The 21662-nt window shown below is 34.4% G+C and overlaps 1 protein-coding gene across 36 annotated transcripts in view; it reads right to left on the bottom strand.

Moving 5' to 3' along the window:
- The window catches only part of Arp8 (Actin-related protein 8), a 67400-nt gene that overhangs the window by 12859 nt on the left and 32879 nt on the right, over window positions 1–21662 (bottom strand). For all 36 annotated transcript variants that reach the window (XM_076498396.1, XM_076498397.1, XM_076498400.1 and 33 more), the window contains 8 exons: window positions 21209–21313; window positions 18355–18528; window positions 17257–17367; window positions 16958–17073; window positions 16419–16572; window positions 4339–4413; window positions 2366–2512; window positions 1541–1751 (listed from right to left, as the gene is read on the bottom strand). In XM_076498396.1, coding sequence (XP_076354511.1) covers window positions 1541–1751; window positions 2366–2512; window positions 4339–4413; window positions 16419–16572; window positions 16958–17073; window positions 17257–17367; window positions 18355–18528; window positions 21209–21313 — 1093 coding nt within the window. The remainder of the gene's footprint in view (window positions 1–1540; window positions 1752–2365; window positions 2513–4338; window positions 4414–16418; window positions 16573–16957; window positions 17074–17256; window positions 17368–18354; window positions 18529–21208; window positions 21314–21662) is intronic.

Raw genomic sequence — 21662 nt, 5'->3', positions numbered from 1 at the left:
ATATGAAGAGTTAAAAGGTATGTACATATATTTATTTGTTAATTTTAAAACCTTTTATTGCACTGTATGTTGATGATAACAGTTAGTGATATAGCAGACAAAATGAAGTTTGAACATTTACAATAAATTAAAAAAACTTGTTATTCATTCATAAGATTTTAGAAATTATGCAAAAAAGCATGAAAAGTGTAAGATTAAAAATAATATTTTAATACTTCATACAAAAATCATCTTGCAGATGAACTAGTCAAAGTCCAAGTGCAAATAACTAAATGAAATAATGGATTTTTATTAATAATAATAAAAATTAAAAATTGTATTTGTTCTTAAATTACATACTTTAAGAAATGATTTTGTCAGTTTTAAAACATTTTCCTTAACTAGTTTTATGTTTGTAATGAAATGTAACAAGAGGGGTGTTAATTTCACTCTGATAGTGAAACCAAGAACCAAAGAGTTAAATAAATGTTTATAACCAATTGAAAACACTCATTTTGAATTACATAATCCTATTAGTCTTCCTAAAATATTTACAAGGATAAAGCTAATTTAGCCACCAGAGAGCTTGAAGATCTAGACAATGTTCTGATCTGAAATTAGATTTTTCAGACCTAAATCCAGGTTTGTTAGAAAGCCTGATAAATTACACTGGATTTTTGTGGCATCAATAGAGTAATTTATGAAATTTTTAGTATTCCAAAATGCACACATAAAATTTACAAAAATAAATTTGTCTACTTCTTCCATGTCAGAAATTTGATGAGGCTTAGCTTAGTACAAAAAAACTTCAAAACATCATAAGTAGTAGACATCATCGTTTTCTACATAGTTTATTCACTGTTCTTTGTTTGAAGAAAAATTTTTTGAAGAATTTATTTTAAATAGTAATATATACATACATACTGTAACCCAAATATCTCTTGGATTTTACAAAATACTGGTAGGCTAGCACTAAGAGTTATAAAATTGCACTTCATAGACCACTTTTATGTTGTTTGATATAATTATGTGATCTGCATGTAGAGTGCCTGATTTTCAACTTGTGGGATGAGATTCATGGTTAGACATGGTTCAAAATTAAATAAAATAAAAAATTACTAAATATATATAGATGTATACTGTTACAAGATTCAAGCTATTTAGAATAGATAATTGTGGTTTCCTATTACAATTTGCAATCATTTTAGAAAAAAAACAGTAATTTAGATTTATTTCCTAATTTTTTATTATGGGTATGAGGTCAGTCAAATCAATCAGTCTTGTAGTAAGAGTAAGGAAAAAAAGTCTGACATTTATTTAAAAGGTTTTAGAGATTCAAATTTCATTAAAATTTTGTACAAAAGCCGTATAATGTTTTTACTGTTAGTCCACGAGATTTCACAAGGATATGCCTACATTATCAGAGGTTATATTGTGACTAACCTAATGGTCCCATAGTAGACATAATGTATTCATCTATAATCAAGGAGTTAAATCATATTAGTCTATGTTCTGCAAATGATAACTTTTTACATGGTTCGGTGCTTAGAAACAAACTTACCACATAGATCAATACTTTGAATAATGGCTTGGTCTACTCCTAAAAGCTGATCACATTGTAGTTCTCTTTCAGTTTCTTGAAGAGTAACTGAAGGAGCTGTTTCATTAGTGTCCATCTCATCATCAAGCAGACTTGAACCCAGCTGACTGTCTTCATTTTGGGTTCCTATCTCAGCTTGACCTCCATCTGTCATATCCTTAGCTCCTCGACGCTGAAATAAAGAAAAAGGTTATCATCCTAAAAAAATTGTAGTTTTTTGTCATGTTCGAAAACAATTAATAAATATATTGATACAACAATAACAGTTTATTATTAAGTTATGCTACTGGTAGCCACTCATCATTAAAAATTGTTTTTGCAACTACAATTAGTTAGGTTTCATTTAACAGATTACTTTCAAAAAATCAAAGTAGGTCTCATTTGAGTTCTAGACATATGGGTATCATTGCAGCAAAGTACCTAATTACTGCTAAAACTATCCTTAAGAAATTCAACCCACAGATTCTATGATAAATCATTTTTGGAAAAAATAATAACAAAGAGATTAAACAATAATTTCTACATTTTTTGATAAAATCAAGGTAATCATCATCATGTTACAAGATAATAAGACACAAAACAATTTAGAATAAATGATTCTTTACTGATCCTGTACATATTTTTAATAAGAAGGATATGCAAGAACTTTTCATTACACCTATATGTTGCAGACTGTCTTGTTTTCCATGTAGTAGTGCAATTATTGTGTGATTCTGAAACTACTCATAACCAATATCATACAAGTTTTTCATGAGATCACTTAATAATCCATAAGAATCCATATACCTGAGTCAGCACAAGATAATCTTCATCGTGTGGATCTTCAGGATCACCTCTTGATCGCTGCAAAGTGTAGACTTTCTTTGTTCCTGTGAGTGCAAACAGTTCTGGGTGAAAGTAACCAAGAGGTGCCACTAAACAGTCATCTCCTACCTGAAGATAACAATTATTTTAACATTTAAAACTAAGACTAATAATATAACCATACCTGACTACGTGCTATAGTAAGGTATCTTTAAAAGCAAAAGGTAATTTACTATAAACCACTAACAGAAGGTTCAATATGATTTACTTAGCAGAGACGTAGTTAAGACTGACTCAATCATAAATGAAGGTAGCTGATAAAAATTGTTTAATGAGCAATTTTTATAACTTCTGTAGCATTTTAAATCAAATAATTGTATGTAATCTTAGTTAGAATATATGTATATACATAAATGTGTGTGTGTGTGTGTGTGTGTGTGTGTGTGTGTGTGTGTGTGTGTGTGTGTATACATAACTTGTTATAAACAAAAACTCTGCATTACTTAAAAGGGTCCCAAGGGTAGAGGCTATAACATGAGATAAAATATACCCTAGGTTTTGGAGGTGACTACAGAATAGGACCCATGTTGCAGTGGGGATGCACTGTCTTAATCTCTGTTCACCAGTCTCATATGAAGAATAATTAAATGACAAAATAATCAAAGGAATATAAATATAAATTAGAAGAGCAAGATGTGTGCTAAAGCCCATAACATCACACATCTAAATTACTTTTCACTGCCTGCAGATGAACAAGCATGTGGATGAACAACTTATCACATACATAGGCTCGTTTAAGAGTCTAAAACTTGGTAGTTACAGTGGATATAATGGGTGGTAGTTGAAGGTTATACTATTTAATTTAGATAACTGGATGGAACCCTTTATACTAGAATAATTAGTCTATTAGGCTACTAAGTAGTACCTTACCACCAAAATGGAGGACTAGAATGCCAACATCAGGAGGCACATTTATTTAACTTCATACCTCCTAAGTGGTAATACGTTTTGTTTTTTTTTATTTACTTTTTAGAGCAGTCACATTTCTACAAGTGTCTGCAGACAGTGAAGGGTAATATAGATGTTAAACGTTGTGGGCTTGAGCACCCATGTCTCCCTCTCCTAATTTCTGTTTATATTCCTTTGATTATTTTATTATTTTTTATGTGAGACTGGCAAACAAAGGTTAAGACTGATAGATGGTGTATACCCCCCACAATGTAAGTCCTACTTCTTCAACCATTTCCAAAACCTTGATTACATTTTACATCCCAAATTATAGACTGTATCATGGGGATCCTTTCAATTAGTGCAGCACTTTTTACTTTTGTTTTTAACAAATTATCATTAGTCAGAAGTCTGTATTTGCTGTTTTTAACACAATCCTTCATTTTGATTTTATTTTACTTGAAAAGAAGTAGGTGGTGGTGGTTGAGAGTTATGCTAGTTAGTTTAGATAACTGGTTTGGACCCTTTATACTAGTATAATTTGTCTACTTGGCTACAAATTAGTGCTTTACCACCATAATGGGATACGGAATGCCAATTTCAAGAGGTAACTTTATTTAACCTATTTACTCCCGAGAAGTAGCACCCTTTTATTTTCCTTTATTATTTATATTTTAGTTTCTTCTTTACTTTGGAGAGCAATCACCTTCCCACAACTGTCTGCAGGCAGGGAAGGGTGATATAGATGTGGGACATTGTGAGCTTGAACACCTACATCTCATTCTCTTAATAAAATAATCAAAAAAACAGAAACAGAAATTATTTCTTTGTTCTTCATATAAGACTGCTGAATGGAGGTTACAACTAATTTGCTGTTTGTAACATAGTCCTTCTTTCTGGTTTTGTTCTATTTTACTTAACCATTTAGTATTAATATTCTAAATACATATTTATACTCAAAAAAGTTAAACCTTAAAATATGACTTATTAGGAGGATAACCACACACCTTTATCTTGTACTGAAGAAGTGGTAATTCAGGTTGTTTAATCTGAAAAGCTCGTTCCTGGATACCAAAGATATCCTTAAAGAAGAAACATGATTTAATTCATTGCTAATTCTGAAAATCTTACTCTTAGGTATGAGAAATTTGGGAACAAAATAACCAATATTTACTTTGCTAGTTTAGTCTGAAACAGTTTTTCCTAACAAAAAGTATTTGAACAAAATAATCTATAAAAGCTTACAAAGCATTTAAGACACAAGTAATTGTTTAGTCAAACAGTTGTTCCTCATATTTTGGATACAAAATACAATATAAATGAAGATATCTACAAATATATTTTTATTCTGAAATTTTTTGTTCTGACAGTTGCATATCATGGAATAACAGAAATATTCATAATGAAGTGAATAAACTGTATCAGTGATTTTTTAATACCTACAAAAATAGTATATCTTAAATAATACTTTACTGTACATGGAATATTGACAACTTTATCAAGCCACTCTCGATTGCACATTTTTATTTTTGAAATACTGTAAAAGGAATGTTTTAGATATCTTTATTTGTGTATACCTAGTACCTTATCATAGGTTACAGTTAAAAGTTTGGTTTAAATAAATTCACATTTTGGTGAGAAAAATAAACTAACAAACAAGTTAATAAATTTCTTAACCTCCTTCATTAATCAAATAGAAACTATAAAATGCATAAATTTTCCACACAAATCAAGTGCACTATATTTTAAGTAAACATTTTATCAGAGTTTAGTTCCTTTTACATTTATAATAATTCACAAATGTCAACATTTATCTAATCTGAAAATGTACTTTCAATACACTCAGCTTTTTACAGAGGAATTTTTTTTCATGCATCAACACACAATATTTGCATGCCACTTGTCTTAAGCAAACTTCCACCTAAATTTTCATGTTTAATGTAAACTACATTAGTACATAATGACATTGCCATGGGCAGTCACTTTCCTGGTACTGGTATTTTTCATGATAGTCAATGGGATTGGTATGGTTTGTATAGGACAACTGAGTAAATTTTTATACCACAAGAATACCTCAAGTGCCTTGCAGAACACCTCATTTCACAGTGAGCACTGCTATAGCTAGAGTAGATGGGCTGAACACTTTCCATTATGCTGGCTCCATTCATATTTTAGGAATAAGCACACTCTGTAAGACCAAACCAGTAACCAGGCAAAATCCTGATTGATGGAAAATAAAGAAAAGAAAAATGTACTAAGCCATCTCAAAAATGGTGGATCAGTGAAAAACAACAACTACAGGAAGTTGAAATCCTGTGGGTGACAAAGCAGTCAAATGATGAAAATAATGAATTTGTGGGGAGTAATTCACATACCTGCCTCCAAGGTCTTATCCAAGGGCTGGGGTAGGTGGGAAGCAAGAGAGTGCAACAAATGACTAATTTGATGTAAGGAATATGAAACAATTGAAAGCATCCACATCCACAGAAAAATGTACCAATCAGAAACATTTATGGATCCATCCAGTAAGGATAGAAGAATAGAGGTCACTAGAAGACAAATCCCAGAGTTGGAAAAGACAATAGCAGGGAAAAGTTTGTAATAATTAACACCAAACAGGACACAGGAATCAGTCTGGGTGTGAACACTGAGAGATAGGAGGAGGAGAAAAAGCACAGGAAGTCCAGTTTTCTTCCCAAATGACAGAACTCTAAGGAAAGAAATATTGTCAGAGCAGAGGAGTATATAAGTGCAGTGGAAGAGAGCATAAGAAGCATCAATAGCATATACATTTGAATGACAATGACATGGATGTAAAGGAGGAAGAAATAAGTCTTGGGTGAAGGATGGTACAAAGAGCAGAAAGTCAACAACTCAAACAGTGAACATATGAGAACATTAAGGATCCAGTCAGGTAAGGAGGATCAGCCATTCAGATCAGTGAAGAAGCAGTTGTTTGTTTGTGTCCACCACAAGGAATCAAACCCCAGATTTTTGCATTGTAAATACATAAACTTACTACTATATTCCACCAAGGTACATGAAGAAGTAGAACAGAATGAAGATGATAGAGGAAGAAAGTATCCTGTGGTACCAGGAATGGCAAAGTGTAATGAACATGGCTAGCCAATAGCCAGCAATGGTGGAGACTAGCAAAGCATGATCAAACAGCCATATGAAAAAGACAGAAAGGTGGTTTAGAGTAGGATTGTCAGAAGGAATTGTGTGCAAGAAAGAATGAAACAAAACAGCTGTCACTTTTGTTGACAGATAGACATACTAAAAAGGCATCAAAAATGTGACACAATGATTGGTTGGTTGGTTGGCATTTAGTGGCACAAAGAAACTAGGCTATCTGTGAAAAAATAGCGATAAAAAAAGGTAAAATTATTATAAAAAGTAAAAAAATAAAGTTAAAACAAACCAATGTACAAAATTTAGATAAAAAATTTAATCAGAATTAAAAAGACCAATGGCCTATAAAAAGTTAAAATTATAAGGAAGTTGAACATTGCAACCATTGTCAATAACTCTGTCTAACATCATGGGTAAACCCATAGAAAGACAAATCAAAAATGGTGCTATTGCTCACAGTTGTAGCATCAATACAGCAAGAAAACATGGGCCATTATGATCTGAATGTCACAAAGGCCACACATCAGTGAATCCATCCCAGATAAAAAAAAAATGAGTTAAGAACTGTGACCAATTAGTAGTCTAGTTAGGACAACTTCCTCATCCCATTTCTTACAGAAGCAAGATAGCCAAACAGCAACAGAAGATTTGATCTGGTGAAGCTTGTTACGATGTTACTCACTCCAAGTCAACTGCCAACTGGTATGAAACCAAGCCTTCAGTACAGGATTTTAATCCATACACAGAATAGGCATGGTTGTGATGGCACCAGAGCAGGTAGATTTAGTCTCAGTGTCAGCAAGCTCGTTTCTACAAATACTGACATGGTCAAGTATTCAGAAAATTCTGACAGAAACAAAATATAAAGAAAAATGGGCCAACAGTTTTAGGATATTATAAGAAGAGGGTGAGAACTAACACTAAGCAATTCCATGGCCAGTATAAAGCTAATAAAGTCAGTATAAATTGTACAATTGGTGTACAGCATAGCTTCTATGGAATCCAGGGCAAGAGTAATAGCATACAACTCAGCAATGAACACAAAACCTGTAGAGGAGATCCTGTAGGTAACCACTGAGTTACAACAAATCATGGCAGATGCTACAGTTTTCAAATTTCAAATCATATGTATAAATGGGAATGGAAGAATGGTTCAAAAAACGTTTGGCAAAGAGAAGAGAATACTTCCAAATTGGAAGTCTCTGCTTTCCATAGATGAATCAGAGAAAGATCACAGGTGAGAAGGCCAAAAGGAAGAATGGCATACCACCTAATCCAAAAGAATATAGTATGCTAAGGAAGGAAGGAAGATGCATCCTCAGGTGAAATGCTATGGTAAAATTCAAAGATTAATGGCATACTGCAAAGAAAGTTGCAAACAGCAAAAGTGAAGAGAAGGTTCATGGAACTCAGTGTGCAAACACTGTATTAGAGAAGTGTAGAAAGTTCCTGTGCAGAAATGAAGCTCCAGATGGTGAATATGGTCTGGCATCCCCAGGGTTGAGGTCCTGGTAAAACCACAGACCAGATACCCATAGTCCAATCAGGAACAAACAAGGGCACAATAGATTACAAGTATAGAACATCAATCTTCTAAAAAAAAACGTGTAAGAGAGGGCATGGAGGATGTTCAGTGCCCTCATACACTTGGCACATAGCTGCTTGACATGAAAAATGAAAGCCAGCTTATGATAAAACATAAGAGCCAAGAACTTTGCCTCAGGAATCACAGAAAAAAACAGCATTACCAAGATGAAGCTCAGGATCAGAGTGTATACCTCATTAGTGGCAAATATGCATGCAGATGCTCAATAAACCTTATATTTGACAACCAACATGAGATGTGGAAGTCATCAACATAGAGCCCATTTGCAACAGCAGGAGGAATTTGTGTAGTGATAGCACTAATTTTGATACTGAAAAGTGTGACACCATGAGGGACTCCAAGTTCCTGTGGAAAAGTGTCAAACCTACACAAACTTGGAATCAGCTGTCCAGTAAAAAGTTCAATACAAAAATGGGTAAATAGCCCTGTACACATAGGAATGAAGGTCCCACAAAATGACATACCCCCAAGTAGTATCATAAACCATCTCAAGGTCAAATAACACAGAAATAAAATGTTCCCTCTTGAGGAAGGTCTCCTTGATGAAAGTTTCAAGTCAAAAGTCCATGGTGGAAAACGGTTAATGGAACCTACACAGGGTGGGCAAGAGGAGATTTTTTTATTCCAGAAACCAAACAAAACAAGCATTAAACATCCTCTCTAAGATTTTAAAGAGATAGGTAACCAAAGTAAATGGATGATAGTTACAAAAAAATCTTGGAATCCTTCCCAGGCTTAGAGAAAGAGAGGACAATAGCCTGGTGCCAGGCATGAAGAAAAACATTCTCCTGCCAAATCAGGTTAAAAACTACCAGAAGAATAGCAAAAAAGGCAGAAGAGAGGTGATGCAACATCTCGTACTGAACATAATCAGATTTAACAGATGTACTGCCAGACCAATGAAGAGTAATCTTGAGTTCTATTGCTGTAAAGGGCAATTTTTGTCATAGAGATGATCAGTCTGAAACGAAAAAGACAATCCTTCTACATGAGACTTGATGGCTAAGAAGCCAAGGAAAAAAACAGGAGTACCAGATGCATGAGAAAAGCTCTCTCTCAGATTATCACCAATGCTCTGGACATCTGCAACTTCCTGGCCACCAGAAAACAAGATGGAAAGGAGTTGAGAAGTATACTTCTCACTAACTTTCTAAATCTTGCCCCATATGATTTTGGAACTTGTAAAAAAAAAAAGAGATGCTAACTGTGAACATAATTCAAGAATCCTTTTGGCTTTGGCATGTGCCTGCTCAAAAGCAATTCAGTACAATAGAGTGGGATACCTGAGAAATATATCTCAGGCCAGGTTTTGAGCCTTCTATGTCTCCTGGCAGGCAGGACTCATCCATGAACAAGGATACCATAGGAAATGTGTCAAGGTCTTAGGAACAGATTGAGCAGTTACCTTAACAACACAGTCACACATTGTTAACACACAGTCATCTATCAGTAGCATACAGACAACGGCAGGATTAAGCTCTGCGAGAGTGATGAAAGAGGGCCAGTTAGCATCAACCATGGCCAATTATCCTCATAGTGATAATAAAATTATCATTGCCTCATGGGTGACCCTCAACCCTCCAAGAAAATCAAGAGAAAAGTGAAAGGGTTGGTTGTTTGGTTGATTTGGTGTTTTATGGCACAAAGCAGATAGGCTATGTGTGCCAAACATCTGGTAAAAACTTAAAATAAAAGTAAATTTAGTAAAATTAATTAAAGGAAATTAAAGTAAAACAAAACAAAGTTTAAAAAAACAAAACATAAATAGCATAAAACCATTATTGTAAAAGACTTTCTGTAGCATAACTGTAATTATCATAACTTCCCAGGAAGACTAACAGGTAAGTACAAAAACCACCATCAGTCACCTGAAGTTGGCCTTTCCAGTTCTGGTTCAGAGTTATTTAACATTATGGCCATTTTCAAAAAGTAATAAAAGTTTTAAAACACTTGTAGCAAAATTTTAATAATAACTTGCCAGGATGACTAAAGGGTAGTTCAAACAGTCGCATTACTCACCTGAAGTTGGACTTTCCAAACCTGGTTTTTGGTTATTTGATGTTCTGGCCATTTTTTAATTCCAAATTGAACTAGACTGACTGTGATTCTTAAAAGGCAGTCACATTATAAAAGGTCTAATGTATAAATTAAAAAACTTAAATAGCATTAAAAAGATTAATGGCCTTTAAAAACTAAAAACATTTCCAAGGTGAACAGTGCCACCATCACCAATAACATTATCTAATATTATAGATAAACCTTGAGACAGAATATGTTTAAAATGGTGTTGTCGTTGAGAACCATAACAATGGCAAGAAAGTAGAATGTGGCTTACTGTGACCTGAGTGTTACAAAGACAACACATTGATGCATCAGTCCCAAATAAAAGAAAATGATGAGTTAAAAAACTGTGATCAATGCATAGTCTAGTTAGAACAACTTCCTCTTTCCGATTATTATGGAAGCACGACAGCTAAAGTCCAATATAGAGTTTCATTTGGAACAGCTTGTTGTCACGTTTCTCACCCCAAGTCATGTTACCTTTATTTACCTTTATTCGTATGTATTTCATATTCCTGTGAAAACAACAGTCATCTGAAAGAATTGGTCTTCGTCTTGGTGATTTATATAAATATATAGTTAATTCAAAACATTAAACAAGATGGAGACAGAGACCTCTGTCTTCAACCAAACATGAACCAATGATTTTCTTTTTTTGTGTTTGTTTTGAATTAACTGCCAACTGGCATGGTGCAGAGCCTTGAATACAGGACCATAGTCCATGTCTGGAACAGGCACAGCAGTGATAGTGCCAGAGGAGATAGATTTAGCTGTGGTGTAAGCGAGTTCATTCCTGCAAATACCAAAGCGGCCTGGTATCCAGAAAAACTGGATAGAAGTAGATATTAGAGAGAAATGGGCTGGTCGGTTTTGAATATCAGTAAGAAAAGGGTATCAACTAACATGAAGCGATTCCAGGGCCAGTAGAGAACTAAGCAAGTCAGTATGAATAGTGCAGTTTCAGTACTGCTTAGCTTCTATATGGTCCAGGGCAAGAGAAATGGCATACACAACAACCATGGCAGAGCTCACACAGTCACCTGATTTCAAACCATCTGTATAAATAGAAATAAAAGGATTATTTGAAAGAAGTTCAGCAAATAGACAGTATTCATTATTTCCAATCAGGAGTGTCTGCTTTTCTCAGATGACTTAGAGATAGGTCACAATTGTGGACTGTAAGAAGACATGTTGGGATGGGCTGACCAGTTGATACAGCAATGTAATCCAAGGTCAGACCCAATTCATCCAACTGCGTCTGGATACAAAGGCCAAAAAAAGCAATGGTACACCATCTGTTCTGAAAAAAGTATGGCCCACCAAGGAAGGAAAACACAACCCTAGGTGGGGTGCTTTGGTAAGAAACTAAGTTTCAAATCATAAAGTAAAGACAATTGCAAATGGCAAAGGTGCAAAGAAGGTCCATGTGACTCTATGTATAAGCTCCGAACTGGGGAAGTGCAGAAAGCCCCAGTGCAGAGCCAAAGTCCTTGATGATGAATAGGGTCTAGCATCTTTAAAACACTAGTCATAGACTAGTGATCCATAGTCAAGCTCAATCAAATAAGAGCACAATACATCTTTATCATAGAACATCAATCCGTTTCCAAAGTGGTGGAAGAGAGGACACAGAGGATGTTCAGTGCTCTTGTACATTTGACCCATAGCTGCTTGATGTGTGGTATAAAGGTCAGCTTATGGTGAAAGATAAGTCCTAAGAACTTTGTCTCAGGGACCACAGGCAGCACAACTTCACCGATACTGAGTTCAGGATCAGGGTGAATACCCCGTTGGCAGCAAAAGTGCATACAAACAGTTTTAGAGAAAGAGAAGTTAAAGCCATTTGCTGTGGTCCACTTCAGTAAACTATTGAGAGCAGTCTAGCTGCCACTCAATATACCTCATGTTTCACATCTCATGTCAGTTGTCGACATAGAGCCTGTTTGCAACAGTGAGAGGGAGTTGTTCAGTGATGGCATTAATTTTTATACTGAAAAGTGTGACACTCAGAACACAGCCCTGAGGGACTCCAAGTTCCTGTAGAAAAGAACGGGAAAGTGTCGAACCCACACGAACTTGGAATCTCCAATCCATTAAAAACTTTTGATAAAAAATGGGCAAATGTTAAGTAACCCATATATTGGAAGTCTTGCAAATGCCATACTTCCATGATGTATCATAAGCCTTCTCAATGTCAAAGAATATTGATACAAGATGTTGTCGTTTTAGAAAGGCTTCTCTGATTGATGTTTTAAGTCGAATCAGGTGGTCCATAGTGGAGCACTGCCGTCAGAACCCACACTGGGTGGGCGAGAGAAGGTTATTTGATTTGAGGAAGCAAACAAGACGAGTATTAACCATCTAAAGTCTTACAGAGACAGCTCGTCAAAGCAACTGGACGGTAGTTTGAAGGAATCTTGGAATCCTTCCCAAGCTTAGAGTCATGTAGGACAATAGCCTGGTGCCAGGCATCAGGAAAAACATCCTCCTGCTACATCTGGTTAAAAACAAGAGAAACAGGAGATAGTTGGTGCAGCATCTTGTAGTGTACATCATCAGGTCCAATTGATGTACTGCCAGACCAGTGAACGACCTGTTTGAGTTCTACCAGTGAAAAGAGATAATTATAGTCATGGAGACAATCAACTTGAAAGGAAAGAGGTGATTGCTCAGCCTGAGTCTTGATGGCTGAGAAGGTGGAGGATGAAGCAAAAGTGCTAAATACCCAGCAAAAGCTTTCACCTAGATTACTATCAATGCTCCAGGGTATCAGCTACTTCCTGGCTATCAGAGAGCATGATCAAAAGGGGGACAGAATTATATTGCCCACTCACCTTTCGAATCTTGTCCCATATGACTTTGGAACTGGTGGTAGAAGATATGCTGGTTGTGAACTTAATCTAAGATTACTTCTGGCTCTGACGTCTTACCTGAGCACGTGCACGAGCCTGCTGGAAAGCGATGTGATGTGAGAGTGTAGGATACTTAAGAAAAGTATCCCAGGCCCATTTTTGAGTCTTCTGCACCATGCGGCAGGCAGAATTCCATCATGGACGAGGATATAGGAAGATCATAAGAAAATGATCACTGCCTCATGGATTATTGTCAACCCTCTATGAAAAATGGGAGAATAATAAAGGGGAGTAAATTGAGAGATCAATAGCAGTAGAGGACTGACTAGGTGCATGGAAATAAGAACCAGTATTGAAAAGAGAAAAGTTGTTGTCAGAGTGTATATGCTCTTTGGAGCAACCTCTCCTATCAATATCAGCACTTTCCAGAGGGAGTAATGTCCATTAAAGTCCGCCAGGATGAAAAATGAAGATGGCAACTGTTCAATGAGAGCATCAAGGTCTGATTGATCATATGTCTCTCCAGGTGACAGGTAGAAAGAACAAACAGTAATGGTATGACCCAAAGAAACATGGATGGCTGCAGCCTCCAAGGTTGTGTCAAGTGGCAGAGACAAGGTGGGCACATGCTGATCAGCCAACAGTGCCACCCCTCCATGCACTCATCCATCACACAGCCTGCCATTTCTGTACCAAGAAAACCTGCTGAAAGGTGACTGTATTGGCAGGTTTCAGAAATGTTTCCTTTAAGGAAAGACATATAGGATGGTAAGAAGCAATCAGTGTTTTGATGTCATCCAGAATAGGATGTAAACCTCGACAGTTCCATTGTATCAAGGTGGCCATATTTAATGATGTGTAGGTGAATTGGGTAGAGAACCCTTCTGTTTACGACCACGTCTTTTTTCCTCACTGTCCTTATTCGAGGGAGGTATATTGACCTCCATGGATCCTGCCTGGGGATGATTAGGCAGGACTTTGCTGCTGGAAGGGGATTCCAGTGACTGAGGACATGAATGAATGACTGTTTTGTATCTTGAGGTGGTAGAAGAAGATGTATATGAGGTAATGCATGTACCTGGAACCAAAGGATGTGGATCTTGGAGTTTGTTGGAATGTATGTAAGGGACAGAATAGGTGTTGAAGTTAATTCATCAACTTTTTTAACCAAGGAGGTCAAAAGACTTTTCATTTGTTTGAAGAATGATTCTTTTCGAGGCACAGAGAGACCTGTGTGCACTCCCACTGTAGTTGTGGAATGAAGTTCAGTATTATACGCCCAAGATGAGGTGGTGGACATCAATTTTTAAGCCTCAGGATAAGTAATGTTATGAATTGTTTTCAAATGCTGCACCTCTTTTTCTTCCAACCATTTAGGGTAAGAACAAAAGTAGGATTGGTGAGAGCCATTGCAACTGATGCAATGAGGGTCTGTTTCACACTCATAGGCATCATGGTCCTTGCCACTGCAACGAGCACATGTCAAGGAACCATGACATGACGCCTTCGAGTGACTAAACTGCTGACACTGGAAACATTGGAGAGGGTTTGGAATGTACAGTTGTACTCTGCAATTAAAATAACCTGCCTTGATGGTGGCAGGCAGACATGGTGATGTAAATGTGAGAATGAGGACACTGGTCAGCACCATAATTCCATCTTTGTGAGTGGAGATACACCTCACTGCATAAACTCCTTGAGTGGAAAAATCAGCAAAAATCTCCGACTCGGGGATGTTCTTCAAATCCCTCTCAATAATAACTCCTCGTGATGAATTCAAAGTAGTATGAGACGTAACCTCAATAGGTATATCCCCAATCATCTTTAAATGCAAGAGGAGTTCACTGTGTTGAGATGTGGATGTTTCCACCAATATGTCACCAGATCAAAGCTTCTTTACTGACTTTGGAGAGCCAGCAAATCCCTCTAGTCCCTTCTGAATGAAAATGGGAGACATTTGCTATAAAGGTTTGTCAAAAAGTGAATATGATATAAGAAAATGAGGTACAACAGGTGGTACAGATGGTGAAGATTGCTGCTCAGAATCTTCAAGATGTGGTCATTTACCTTTAGACTGTTTTTCACTATTTTATTAAGATTTGTAATTGGAGTGTCCATAATAGAGAAAGGGAAATTTTGGTGCCCACTGACCCCACCCACCACAAAGCCCTACTAGGGGATGCACTACAATATCAAACAAGGACACTGCAGCAACACCCAAACACCAGCATCAGATACAATATCCACAACACCTGACGAGAGCATCCAACACTGGTACTTGGTTGACCCTAGCCTGAATGGACCAGCAGACTGACCCAAGGGGGGCCACCCAAGGCTGCCCGTCTACAGGAATTCAAGGCCAAAGTGGTGTGTTAGGGTTGGCCCCTAAACCACCAGGATATCTCCTCCCCTTCACAGGTTGCCACATACGGCAAACACATGGGTGGATGTTTAGATCCCAGAGGATGTAAACTAAAAGAACAGAACCTTACCTTGGAGGTCCCATCACCACATACAGGAATCTACACCGAGGGGAAGTAAATGGGAGCAAATATATTGATCAATAGCAGTAAAATATTAACCAAGTGTATGAAAATAAGTATAAGAACCAGCATTGAAGATGGACAGGTTGTGATCCAAGAGTATATGCTCTATGGAATGACCCCTGACATCAATATCAGCACCACTCAGAGGGGATTGTGTCCCTTAAAGTCTCCCAGGATTAAAAAGGGAGACAGAAACTGTTCAATGAGATTATCAAAGTCTTCAGGAGACAGGTAGAGTGATAGTACAATTCAAAGAAACATGGATGGTAACAACCTACAAGGGTGTATCGAGTGCCAAAGACAGAGTGAGCATGTGCTGGTCAATAAACTTTCCAAAGCCACAGAATCAATTGGGCATGTTTATGTAACATCATCACCTACCCAAAATACAGTTGAGAATTCATGATAAACATTTAAAGCTCTTGAAATAAAAGCTAAAAGAAAGAAAAAATTAAAGTTTCATAAACAAATTCAATGCAGTGCTGAGTTAAAAATTGAAGTCATCACAAGTGCATGGTTATTGTATTACCTTCCCATCAGTTGAAAACTATTCTCATTAATTTAAATGGGATCCAGCTCAAGGCAAGTGACATGCACATTTCATAGGCAGACACATAAGTGAAATAAAATTTCTGTGAGTTATCATCTTGGAAACCTTAAATTTATGAACTTGATCTGCAAGTGATTACAATTATAGTAAGCAACATGAATAACACACAAGGCTATTAAATGATAAAATTTAATCCTATAAAAACTGTCATGAAGAGAATAAGTATAATATTATAAAAGTTGGACCAATTTTTATTTTACCAAAATTTAACCATGTTGTTTTTTTATTATTATTACAACAATTGTAACAATTCTTTGTAAGTTACAATAATGCTTACCAAGTTGATGTGACAAAGATTTTCCTTCAGTTCTTGTAAAAGTAAAAAATCTATACGATGAGATGGATTACAATCTTTCCAAGGGAAACCACATTTTTTCAACAAAAAATGAAAGAGTTGAGTAACATCACTTCCTCCATACTCCATACACAGCCTGGACATAAGAATAATTTCTTGTATGACATTAAAAAAATTGACACTCTTGTTGACAAATAGATCATCATAAAATTTAATCTGTAGCTATTTAAAAAAAAAACATGCACATGTATATAGATAACACAGGTTTCTTGTACCCTTTTTATTAAGAATTTTAACTGCTATTCACTAGGTTTATATCAATGTAGCTGGTTTTAAAAAATATTTTACTATCTTAAGGTTACACAATAATTCCTGAAAGGAAAATAAAAGTATTCTTTATCCTTCAATTATGATAAATGACTTAATGTTATTTGCTTATACTTAACTGATGAAAAAAAACCTATAAAATGCCAAAGAAAATATGTGTTATCAACTTTTAATAGCATAAGGTGTGCACAAACCTAGTTTCTGTATGTGAAATACCATCTTCAACACAAGACACTACAGTTTTTTGGTCCCCCACATCCACTACACAAGCATAACTAAGGCCAGCACCAAATGTAGCACATACAGATTCCTAGAGAAATGAAAATAGTTTAAAATTCATAAAAACAAGTTAAAATTGCAAAATATCTTTATGTACTTTTTTAACTTTAGAAATAAATGAATAAACTTCTAATACTGTTAAGATTCACTATTCTGATTCAGAAACTTTCATTTGAAAGTTTTTCTTTATGTCAGAATGTTTAAATTTACTCACCAAATGTATGAAGCAACGAGAAAAGCAAAGTCTATTCAGCAGTAGATTAACAGTCTCTTTAACATGATGGCGATCATAAATATCAGGAACAACCAGTACTGCTCCATAGTGCTAGAAAGTAAATAAAAATAAAACAAAAAAAAATTACAATACATATACTGTCTCTTAAAATTTCTCAAAGCAATATGCTATAAAGAATTGGGACTTTGTACAATGCTGAAAAATGTTGTTTATTCATACAATCAACTGGTATCTTTAGTATTTTCAATTTCTCATTTGAAAATATTTTACTAATTTTTGTAACAAAATTATTCACCCATAGTATACTGAATTCAGACTCAACCTTAATTTCATTCAAACTTATTTCACACACACAAAATAATAACTATGTCGTTTTGCTTTACCTTCAATTTTGTTGCAAATTTTTTATTTTATAATACTTAATAGTCCTTTAGAGTATTTTTAACTATTTAGATTGAAAATGTGTACATTCGTATTAGAGCAAAAACAATCATTTATTGATAAACCTTGTGAAGTTCATATTCTCTCTCTTTAACAAATGATTTTCTCATATTACTTATGTTTACTGAATAACATCACACTTTCTGACCATAAAGAAAGGGAGATCTGCAGCTTTCTACCTGGAGATTATATCCCTTTATACATATCTAAACTATTATTTGGCAAAAGTCTGTATGTATATAGCTATTTATAAATGTCAAACTTCTGGATAAATTGCACCCAAACACTTAGGACTCCTTAACAAGTGACATATGGGATTAACTCCAATTATAAAACATGCAATGATTATTTATAATTAAACCACCTTTGGGTTTTTAGAAGATCAAACTTACAATTTACATGATCTTATACACTGGATCATAAACTTGATGAGACAATGTTTAAAAATACAAAATAATAAAAACAAAAGAATAAAATTGTTTTTATTTCAATTTTTTACATTTTCAAAAATGTATTGCCTTATTCTTTTCAAACAATAACTTTCATTTGTTGTAATTTGCTTTATTGCTGACTTCCTCAGATAAAGAAACTTTATTTCACCAGCATTTAAGCTCATAATTTGGAATTATGTCTTACTTTTAAATCTTTCAAGGGTATATCCAAGTACTGTTGAATACAGCTTCCCCAAATTACTTCAAGATCACTAAGAATACTAGTTAGAGTTCCTCCAACACCTGAATGTAAATTAAAGCGTCCTCGTCTAATTGGCCAGTGTACATTAAACTTCTCTGAAGGGTTCAAGTATAAAACCTGGGGAAAGCAATACAAAGACAAATATATATATAAAAACATATATACATACAAAATGAAAGAGCTCTTTCTTGTTACTTCAGTTTCATATTACCTAAGAAAGTTTTTAATAATTCTTTTGCTTCAGTTTTCACATTATATATTTAAACATTCTTAAGGTGAATTCTTAAGTTAGAATTTTTGAAGCAAAACTGGCATAAAATGACTTATTCTAAAAATTAATAATTTGTTCTCTTCTTTACTTCTCAAATGTTTACAGTTACAGTAAATCTGTATGATGTTACTGACCATAAGTAGTTTACTGTTACAGCAAGTTTTTATGACATCATTAATCATTAATAGTTTACCAAATGAGTTGTCTTGAGAGGTCTGCACAAAATAAAGTTTTTTTACATTGCTCCTTAAGGAACCTAGGGATATCCAGAAACCTCTCCTCAAATGGTGACAAATGAATCATCTTGGCTCCAAGGTATGCACAAAGGTCAAACTTTTCACCCAACCCCTTAAGGAATCTCAGCATTTCACAAATACCTTAGTAAAGACTCTCCAAATGCAGACCACGAAGTAGGCCTACCAATTACTGTTTATAATGTGATTAAAGAAATGAAATTGTCATTATAGTGGCAATGGTCATAAAACTGAAAAAGTGCAAAATAGTATTTAAAGCATTAAATATGCATTATAGCAGCCCTGTAAAAGAGGGTCCAAAATCCATGGGTTCACTGATTATCAACAGTTTAGCATTACAGCAATTATGGCATCATATCACTGGTCATCATAAGTAGTTTACTGTTATAGCAAATTCAACATATTACAAACTATACTAACGAAGCAGGTTTAACAAAGTCAATAAAAATTATATAAGTAGAATACTACTATCACAGATTTAAAACAACACTTATATACATGTTTATAATTATGTAACAATCACCATCAGCAATCTACTGTTAGAGCAGGTTAAAAACTTTGTTAATGATTTGTATAGCTTTTTTTTGTAACTTTCTCTTACAGACTAAACAGATGTGAGAAAGAAAAACAGCCACATGTAAAGAAAGCCATTTTAATAAGTATCCTGAGAATGATTTACAATAAACTGTTGCTCAGTTAAGCTTTCTTTGCTTTTGCTGTGCACTTCCTTTATATTCTTAACATAAATGGGTTGTCATATTACAGTAAGATAATTTATAATGATGGTTTATACTTTGATATTAAAATTATTTATTTTTGGATGATAATATTTTGTAAGCAGTTCAATTCCCATAATGTGAATGTTGTCAGAGGTCAAGTTTTTATTTAGAAATTACGTTGAAAAAAAAACATCCCAATAAATAAAACATGTCATGCCAAACGCAATAAAACATTTTAAACTATAAATACCAAAATGATACAACAATTTTAATTATAAAAACACCCCATGTTCATATAGTAATCAGTGACCAATAAATAAATCTCTCAACAAATTCTTATAAGATAAAACATACTTTCCATTTAGGGAACAGTACATAAAATTTACTCAGATAAAGAAAGACAACTTCAAGCAAAATGTTCTCCTAAAAGTATAACATATTTTTAGCTAAAACAAGTTTCTCTAGACTTAATTCAAGCTAATTATATATCAGTCTCAGTACAATGTAAAACCAACACATATGTTATGTTTGTTTGTTGTTGTTGTTAAGTGCAAAGTTATACAAATAGCAACTATTGCAAACTATGCCCACTATGAGTATCAAAAGTCAGTTTTTAATATGGTAAACACTCAGACTTACCACTGAGTCATAAGGGGGCACACACTTTATGCACTGCAGACTACCTGAAATTTAAAAGTACTGGATCCCTATGGTAAGTTAAAATGTATTTTTTCAATAACAGGTGTAGCTATAACAATAACAATGTTTAAAAGATACACACACACACATATATATACATATATAAAGATACCAACTATTTCAAATGACTGAGCGTAATGATTGTAGACAGAGCCCTTTCACAGTTTTAGTCCTTTTAGATTTGCCAAAAACAAGACAATCTGGTGAACAAGGCCTCTATTTTTCAATCTTGTAAACGATCGCATTGGTGTTACTATGCCCCTTAGAAAACGAGAAATACCCATCTACGCGAGCGCTGATTGGTTGACAAGCACTATGACATAACCATGGATTCACCCACGTACCCAGTATGGAGAAGCACCACACTCAAACAATTAATAAACATTGGAGATACAAATATTTTTTATTATTTCAAGCACAAACATGATTATTGCAAGTAGCCATTTGGACTATATCTTTTATTTATTATCAAAATTTATTTGTATCTTACTAGAAATTTTCTTTTCATCCCTTTCAAGCCCTGGGGGAACAATTTATCACTTTATTGTATAGGCCTATATAATAATTTGGGAGTTTCAACAAGTCGTAATATTTCTCTGTATTTGTAATTGTTGGCATCTCTGCATATATACTAAAAAGAAGCAGACTAATAATGTTATTTCCTGTGGTTTCTCAAAATGAAACATTGTAACAAAAAAAAAATTTATAATGAGTTATTCTGGATTTTAGCAAGCCTTTTTACAAACTGCAAAGTCCTATGAAGAAGCATCAAATGAAAATAAAAACTATTAAAATTTTATCTTTGCTTAATACTCACATTATTACAAAACTACATACTGTACTACCAAACTTACTTCTTCTCCAATCACAAACTCTTGGTTTGGATCAACTTTTGTCCAGTGTAAATCACAACTTCCTGCCAATATTTTTGGTTTTACACCCTGGTTGTATTCTTGAATCTGTATTTATAAATAAAACAATATAGGATTAATTTGAAAATCTAATATTTTCTATCATTATTTTGTGATTAGAAATTTAACCTTATCAGTTAACACTGTGGTAATCTCAAAAAAATTTTCAAATTTTATGCAAACTGAATTTTTATAATTTACAGTTACTTATACATTTGAAATGTATCATTACAAAATGTTAAACTTATAATAAATATTACAAGTATGTTGTATACTAACAGAAATCAGAATTTAAAATAAGTGTTACTACAAAAGATATGTTTCTGAATTCAATTTACACAGTCTTACTCGTACTGACTAGTTTGAGTGCAATTTGATTTACATGTTAATATAAAAA

Source organism: Tachypleus tridentatus, chromosome 4 (assembly GCF_004210375.1).
Source record: "Tachypleus tridentatus isolate NWPU-2018 chromosome 4, ASM421037v1, whole genome shotgun sequence".
Lineage (NCBI taxonomy): Eukaryota > Metazoa > Arthropoda > Merostomata > Xiphosura > Limulidae > Tachypleus > Tachypleus tridentatus.
Note: the sequence above shows the minus strand (reverse complement) of the source record. Positions and strands in the feature narration are given on the sequence as shown.